The sequence below is a fragment of the Galleria mellonella genome, unplaced genomic scaffold (genome assembly GCF_026898425.1).
Source record: "Galleria mellonella isolate WM207_F2 unplaced genomic scaffold, CSIRO_AGI_GalMel_v1 utg133, whole genome shotgun sequence".
Classification (NCBI taxonomy): domain Eukaryota; kingdom Metazoa; phylum Arthropoda; class Insecta; order Lepidoptera; family Pyralidae; genus Galleria; species Galleria mellonella.
The window spans coordinates 526,979-535,494 of record NW_026441990.1 but is presented as its reverse complement, the minus strand read 5'-3'; the positions used below and the strand labels follow the sequence as shown (position 1 = coordinate 535,494).

At 29.9% G+C, this 8,516-nt stretch overlaps 1 protein-coding gene across 2 annotated transcripts; it reads left to right on the top strand.

Moving 5' to 3' along the window:
• Positions 1-3,377: 3,377 nt before the first annotated feature.
• On the top strand, positions 3,378-8,379 carry LOC113511029 (peptidyl-prolyl cis-trans isomerase Fkbp12-like). Of its 2 annotated transcripts, none has more exons than XM_026894592.3 (3): positions 3,378-3,536; positions 6,487-6,647; positions 6,992-8,379. In XM_026894592.3, the coding sequence occupies exons 1-3, from the start codon at positions 3,500-3,502 to the stop codon at positions 7,118-7,120; spliced, it is 327 nt and encodes a 108-aa protein (XP_026750393.1). In that variant the 5' UTR covers positions 3,378-3,499; the 3' UTR covers positions 7,121-8,379. The 2 variants fall into 2 exon arrangements, with proteins under 2 accessions (XP_026750393.1, XP_052759096.1); XM_052903136.1 differs by lacking the exon at positions 3,378-3,536 and adding an exon at positions 5,733-5,808.
• The last annotated feature ends 137 nt before the right edge of the window (positions 8,380-8,516 follow it).

Genomic DNA, 8,516 nt, shown 5'->3' with positions numbered 1-8,516 from the left:
GGTTACGTTTGTGACCTTAAACAGACATAATTTTTAAGTCATTTTAACATGACCCAAAAACGATTAAAAAATTGTGTCATGTTAGAAACGCACACATCACCGTTATAGTCTCAAGAACTCTTGTTTTACCAGTCATCTGAAGAATACTTCTAAATAGGGTACCTTATGCGTTCCAAATTGTCATATAAGCATAATGGATACATAACAGACGTTTTAACACTAATTTCCTGCACAGCGTCAGCATACTATCTGGGTTTGTCCACTAACAAAATTTTCCATTACGTTTAGCTCGTCTTTCCAAGATTAACGGCAGATAATCCTTGGCTGACATTTTAGTCCAATCATAATAAAACCTTTACCATGCATGCATAATAAAACGTAACATGCATGCTTAGACAAAGAGAAATTTTGCTCGCGGGACATCGTATGCTCAGGCATGGACAAATTAAAATTTGGGAAATTAAATTCTTTATGTAGATACATAATTAGTTCGTTCATCGATTTTGAACTATCGATTAATAATCGAGGCCCGGATATCAAATTAATCTAATATGCTCGTTCACTGTTTTATATTACGAACTGTCAAAAATATAGGCATATTTAAGAAAGAGGCCGGGAGGGCTGTGCCCAGTTCGGAATTATTTAGTTCCGCAGGATATAAGCAAAGCATTAAACTATGCACAAAGACACGTTTAAAAATGCATAATATATCCTTTTTAAGAGCAAGACGCCCCTGGATAATAATCTTAAATATGACAATATCAATAAAATTAAATGTTTTCACCTATACGACACAAATACAATTATTAGTTTTTGAATCATCTACTTTCGATCATTTAATTAAAATATCCACTTATGTTTCCATTCAATTTTCACAAATAATATAAAACTGTAGATAATCATGATGAATCTCCAAAAAGTCTTTGATGTGGGATATTTAGATATACACCTAATTAAAAAATATCGAAATATCAAGTTAATAAATGACATTAAAAGAGATATAGAGCGCCATCCCCTTAAAAACGCAAAATAAATGTATTCTGTCACTAATCTGAAATAAAAACTTAGATTATTAAAAAGGATGATATAAAATATTTTTTTTGTATGAAAACCAAATACATATATACAGTGGAGTCTCGATTAACCGGACTAATCATTATCGTAAATCATTCGAAAATCGGAAATCCGGATAATTGAATATATAAAGAAATGTTATTGTTTTATATTGTTTATTTTGGTTATTTTCTAGGATCTACCTATCTATCTCTATTATTACACGTATAATAAATCTATCAGTCGGTGTTACCGCCGGTATCTGCTGATAGACATTAGCAATGCACTAATAAGACATTAAGGTGAGAATGAAGTCAAATTTGTTAGCTTATTGTTACGAATTTTACAAGAATTAACTACAACGATTTCCTGGGAGAACCACGTGAAGATCAAGTTAACATATTGCCATTAATGGGACAGTTAAACCCTGTTACTAGCAATCCCTTTTCCCCTTTTACATAAATAATGCTAAGTATTTAAACCAATAAAATCAAATACAATTTATTAACTTAAAACTTAAACATTACTCATTGTTGACTACCCAAATAAATACAATTTAATCGAAATCCGGATAATCGAGACACTACTGCAAATTAGTTAATAATTGCAAGCTGATTTCAGTTTAAAATCATCTTTATGAGAACTTGTCTATATTAAATTATCATAAATCCATCATGTATATAGGTACGGTAATAAAATATATGTCATAATCTATATAATCTATCACTATACAAGTGGCAAACGAATCTATCTACAAAATCGGTTTGTTTAGCAAAAAAAGACACCAGATGTTGCCATCTCATTCTATCTCATAGACTCACTAGCGATAGCGATTCTACTAATAGATTCGTTTGTCACTTGCCTGTCATTATAGATACTTTGTGTTATGGTTATGGTTACTATTGTGTGATTTAGTACATACCTACCATTAAATGTTTATTTCCCATCGCCTGGCACTAAATATTGATGATAAGGTTGAATACAAAATATTTGTTATAAAATGTTTATATTTGTATAATGTTTTTCATTTTACCCCATCGTATTGTATTTTTTTATTTACTTTGAAAATAGTAAACAAGCTATCGACCCACCTAATATAATCTAGTAACTATCGCACATAGAACAGCACCATAAACATTACAAAATATACTGTAACACCCATTATACCAATCATATGTTGCTACTAAAAAATATGGTGTTGCACTTTCTTAGTATTTATGGTATTTTACATGATTTTTTAAATTTAAAATCACTATTTATTTACCTCTAAATTTAATAACAACAAGTTGAGAAAAGAAGGTCCTTAAACTCCCACCTGGAAATTAATACACACAGAAATGTAATTATTTTTAATCAAATTAGTCGAAATCGAAAATAACGTATGTATATAAGAAATCTGTGATAAAGAAACTCAATAATAATTTATCCAGACAGAAAGCGTTTTATATTATTACCTACATAAATATATTACTTTTCTACTAAGCGATTTAATGCTCATAATAATTAGACGCTTCGTTTTATTAATAGATATTTTATCTTCAAATATATTATTATTTTATACTCTTTCTGTAGTTTTATTTTATTTTTAAGAGAACATAATGGTTTTAAATGGTTATTATCATGTCAAGATATATAGAAAGATGGATATCGGTTTCTCGATTTATATAGACAGAAAATAGTTAGTATCCAGAGCCATAATAATAAAAAAAATAGCAAATGTTGCCTTGTTAAATCAATCTCTTTCTAACTAATTAGCTAAAAATAGCTAAACTGAGCCATCTTTCTAATCATCCAGCTTGTTTCTTAACTGAATGCCTAATTCAAAATTGAGGTCCGTCAAAATAAAAAGGTTATGGATTTTATTTATAAATAAATGGCATCTAAAATATCTTTAACCTTGATAGATTAGTCTTATAGTTTTTTTAAGTGTTTAAATGTCTGTGATATTTTAATAACTTTTAAAGAAAACTGCCATTATAACTTTCTTAATTTTTTTTTTACAATCAGAAGAAAAAACATACATACATACTGAATACGTTGATGAATTCATAAAATACGTTTCAATATTTTACTATGATACCTATAGATCGCACTGAGATTAATTCTGCGGTGCCACTTCTTTAAACTTATCTCTTAATCTGATTTTTAATTTCATAATTCCGTGAAATTACTGTTTTATAGACAATCATTTAGTAAATTTATAATTTTGACTTAGATATTAAATTAAAATTTTGATTTTAAAGATAGATTGTACTACAGAATCGATTCCATTGTATCCGAATTAGCAGATTGTGCTTCAGAATCGACCACACTGTATCTAAATTAACCTGGCAACATATTTTTTTTTTTATTCGATTTCCGCTTTCCGAAAATTTATTGCTTTTGGTCGCGTGCGTTCGGTTTATTTCTGTGGAATTCTTTTTGTAAATAAATTTATATTTAAATCATGGGAGTCAATGTCGAGACAATTTCCCCTGGTGATGGTGAGTTACAGTTTTATATTTAATTATTTTTTTACCTTTATATCACTATTTGCACAATTACTATAACCGATACTGCCTTGCTTACTGCATTTTTCATTTAAATTCTCCACCTTTTTATTGACTTCTCTAGATAACGTCAAATTACAAAATAAATAATAGAAATATTGGTAATTCTATAATAACCTACTCACATTACTATGCCTAATATGCATACGACGCATTGCGAATTACAAGACGCCATCCGGTTAATTCAAGCACAAATTAATTTCAGTGACTTGTCATTTTTAACTTTTACATATATTTTGAAAACATTTACACATTTCACTTATATTTTTTTCACGTAATTATGATATCAAAAGATATTTATTCCGCTCAAATATTTATAACCCTGTATTAAATTTGTCTTATACAGTTATCGTCCATACTTAAACAAACAAAAAGAACAATCTTTCTTAACACGAATGCGATAAAAATTGTAAGTAACAAGCAACAAATTTTACTTGTAACATTTTCTTCAATACACCACACCCAATACTTCATTTAAAAAATAATACCTGCTCTTTTAATACTATAATATTAACTTTATTTATGATTTATATATTGATATATTAATTAATAGTGTCTTAGAGAGCTATTTATGTATGAATTATTTTTCGGTGGTGTATATCTGTTTTTGTCTAGCTACCTTTTATTCTATATAATTACTGCTGAAGGCAGTCTTTTTGATGTTTCCAGTTATATTTTTTTTTATTTGATTTCTTTTTATTAATAACTATCAACCCACCCTGACTTCACACTTATTTTATTTTTTTAATAAAATACAGTTCATGTTGCTCATTGATCAAAAGCTACATCTATAGGTGAATTTTTTTAAGTATATTTGAGTTTACCTGTTACAAAAAAAAAAATCTGAACTTACTACTTTATAAGTTTAGATTCAAATCATCGAAGTATTCAATAAATATCAATAATCATAACCCATATTTTCTGTACTCCTTATTTGATAAGTATGTAATATATTAACTCACTGTTATTGTATTTATTTAACATGTTATTATTTTGTTTATCAATTGTTAATTGTCCCACTGTAACATAGGTCTCCCACTATTGGGAATTTTTGCCAATAGTTGCTACACTAGGCAGGCAGGTTGGTAACCACAGTTAGTTGTTGAAGATGATTTAAGAGGGATGCTACTGCCCATCCTTCGGTCATTAAGTTATTCTATTCATACATATTTGTAAATTGACATTTTCAACCAACTTCCAAAAGAAGGTTTTATTGTCAATCTAATTAGTTTTTTTTAATGTTTGTTACCTCATATCTATCAGTTCTAAACCAATTTTGGAAAATTAGTTTTTCATTTGAAATTTGTATTTCAGATAAAAAACTTATTTTTGGATTGGTCCTATACAAATTTTATAAAAATTGGTTCAGTAGTCTTGTTTTAAGATCATAATAACTGTTTTTGTTACAATTGAAATTGTTTTTTTTTATTACTTACTATTAGGCTACGGTAACCGCTTACCATCAGGTGGGCCATATGCTTGTTTGCCACCTCAGTGGTATAAAAAAAAACTACTTTTTTTTATTATTTATTATTACATTTAGTAAATAAACATAACATACATTAGTCATTTAGAAAAACAAAAATTATCTACAATATTCCATACAAATTGTATAATATTAAACTAATTTTATTTTACATTTTTTTTTATACCATGAAGGTATTAGTCAGGCACACTGCCAGTCTGATGGTAAACAGGCACTGTAGCATATGAACGCCTGTAACACCATGAGTGTCACATGCATGTTACTTACCCCGAAGAAATCTTTGTATACTGATTTTGATGCTGTAATCACTAGGGAAGAACTCTCTAGGAAAATTTATTATTTTAAGCATTATTGATATGCCTACATTAAGCCATGTAGCTACTCATGCCATGTAAGAAAATAAGATTGTATTCTTGTACTATACCTACTCCATGTGAGGCAAAATATATTATCACATCTACATGACACACCTTATCAAAACAAATATGAGAATCTTATCATTATTTGGTAGAGACTTAGTAAACAATTTGAATTGCTTGTACCTACCAAGTTTCTTGTTAATACTGCACTTTACAACTTAGTTATGTATCTAACCTTTTGCATAATGTAGGTTAAACTCTATAAGTTTTCTGTGATAATCCAAGATATTTCCCTGAATTATGTTATGGATTATTCTATCTGTAACAAATTTTATATCCTTCTTTACTAACAGATGTGAAAGTGAGTTTGGTAGATCAGATATTATAAAATTTGGCATATACTATTTAGTATAGAGTGAGACAAGCTAGCTGTAGTTCTAGCATAGAATAGGCAACCCTTTGCTTTCCCGTAGGTGTTGTAAGAGGCGACTAAGCAAGGGCGAGGGCTAGGCAGCAGTGTCCCTCTTAAAACATCTTCAAAGCCTGTGATTGCCTGTCGGTGTGGCAACTACTGGAAAATACCCCAAATGGAGACTTATGTTCAGCAGTACACAATTAAAGGCTGATATAATGATGATGAAGACAAGCTACTTTTTATTATCCTGGTCACACTAAGTTAGATAATATACCAAAAATCATAAAAAGTAAAATTGTAAAAAAAAGCTTTTAAATGCATCTTTTTTTTTATTTTTAAGATATGAAATGGTGAGGTGACCATCTTCACTGCTGGTATAAACTGTTAAAATACCAATGAATGACGATATTACTTATCTAAATGAAGTCAATTGGCCCATCATAGTGATTCAATGATTAATAATTTTGGTTTCCAAAGATTACATTTTAATTTTTTTGAAATATTAACTTATTAGAGATTAACTTTTTAGAAATATTACTAGCAATGAGGGCACTAGTCCCCATTATTAACAATCCCCATTCCCTTAAATATGTCTATTATAATATTTACATATACAAATTACAGAGTCAACTTACCCAAAGACCGGGCAGACAGTGGTGGTCCACTATACAGGCACACTGACAAATGGGCAGAAATTCGACTCTTCGCGCGACCGTGGCAAGCCCTTCAAATTCAAGATCGGCAAGGGAGAAGTCATCAGAGGATGGGACGAGGGTGTTGCTAAGGTATATTATCCCTTTAAATTCGTAATCTAAATACCTTGTAGATAAGAACACTGCTATATCGTCATAGTCGTAGAATACTGACGGATCTGACAAAGATTACATATAAAGATCCATCAGTATTCTACGACTATGAAGATATGTAATACATAACGCTACCTACTCCATATCTTGCTATATAGACAACCAAACTAAAAACAAACTAGACAAATGCATAATAAATGGCCAAGACAACAGACCTAATCATATATTACTAATATTTGTATTCTATGGGGATTAAACCCACAATAGTTTGTTATGAAAGACTATAGTTGTTACCTCCCAGTGATTTATTTATTTTCTTACAGATGTCGGTAGGCGAGCGCGCCAAACTGACCTGCTCCCCGGACTACGCTTACGGCCAACAGGGCCACCCTGGAGTAATCCCACCAAACTCCACTCTCATCTTCGATGTGGAACTCATCCGCCTCGAATAGACAATCACAACACGTACCTCTCATCTCATTAACGTTTTACCTAAGCCTTAATTAGTGAATGCAAAATAAGAAATGTACAAAAATAACAGACAAACACTAGCGTGGCCGCATTGAGAACTTCAGCTCTCTATGTACAAGTCTCTGGCTATGACGGACTTAATTGTATGTTCAGGTCAATTAAGATATTTTAATATTTCTTATTTTATTAATTCACGTTAACTAGTGGTAAAGGATTTTTATTACCACAACTATTTTTGCCCCAAGATTATATATGCTCAAATTCACAAATACTAAAAAGGTTTAGAGGAAAGTAGTTCTCCTTGTTCAATGGGTTCACCATAGTGTATTTACATATGTAACTCTTCATAGTCACACAATTTCGTACCTTTTTATGTTAAGATTGTTGCCAGTAAATGTGGGCTTTTATGAAGGACATGGCAACACCGTTTAACTTTAGATATTGAAACGCCATGTTTGTGTACCATCTTTTACTACTACGAACATACAGTAGTAGAAAAATCAATGGATAAGTCCATAAGAGACAAATTTGATAATAAAATAACCATTTATCATCGATCATACAAACTGGCAACTACCTACTTTAGGTTACATTCCAGATGCATTTATAAATTTGATTTCTTTATTAAGATGTGCTCTATTTAGTAAAATTGAGTTATATAAACAACAATTTACTAGATAACACAACTTATAATAAATGTTTTAAAAATAATTAGTTCTGCATTCTAATAGGGTTGATTTTCACTTGTGTTTATAAGTATGTAATTTGCACAAATAAATAAATACATCTATATGGGTCTTTAGTGATAAACTATAGTGTCTTCTATAACTTCAATTGAACTATAAATGCACTTTGGGTATTGTGTGCTTGATAATTTCATGGGAGTGTTAGATGTATAGCTAGGCCATAGTATTTGTGGATGATTGATTAGTCATTTGATTCATGACGAAGGATACAAAGGTACAGAGTTCGCTTCTTTATAGCAATAAGAGTATTCGTGTCATATGTAACACATAAGGTTATTGTGAAGGAAATATGCTTAAAATCTTTAGCTGTTATCATAATACAAGTATACTACGTAGGTAGATTTACCTATTAGTTATTTTAATTATGTAAATAATCAGCACAAATGTATGGACTCGTCTGAATCAATTATGAAGCATTCATTTAATTTCTTACAACCGATAAACTTGTCATAGATACATTAAACTTCAGAAATAAACTTTATGTGAGATAAAAATGTTTTATTTGCTCTTTCCTTACAATTGTATTTTTAATCTATTAAAAATATTTTAATTCTTATAATTTCCATCAGGCGAAATTGCATTAAAACTATAAGATTCCATATAGATATGCTATAAGCAATTAGTGTTAATT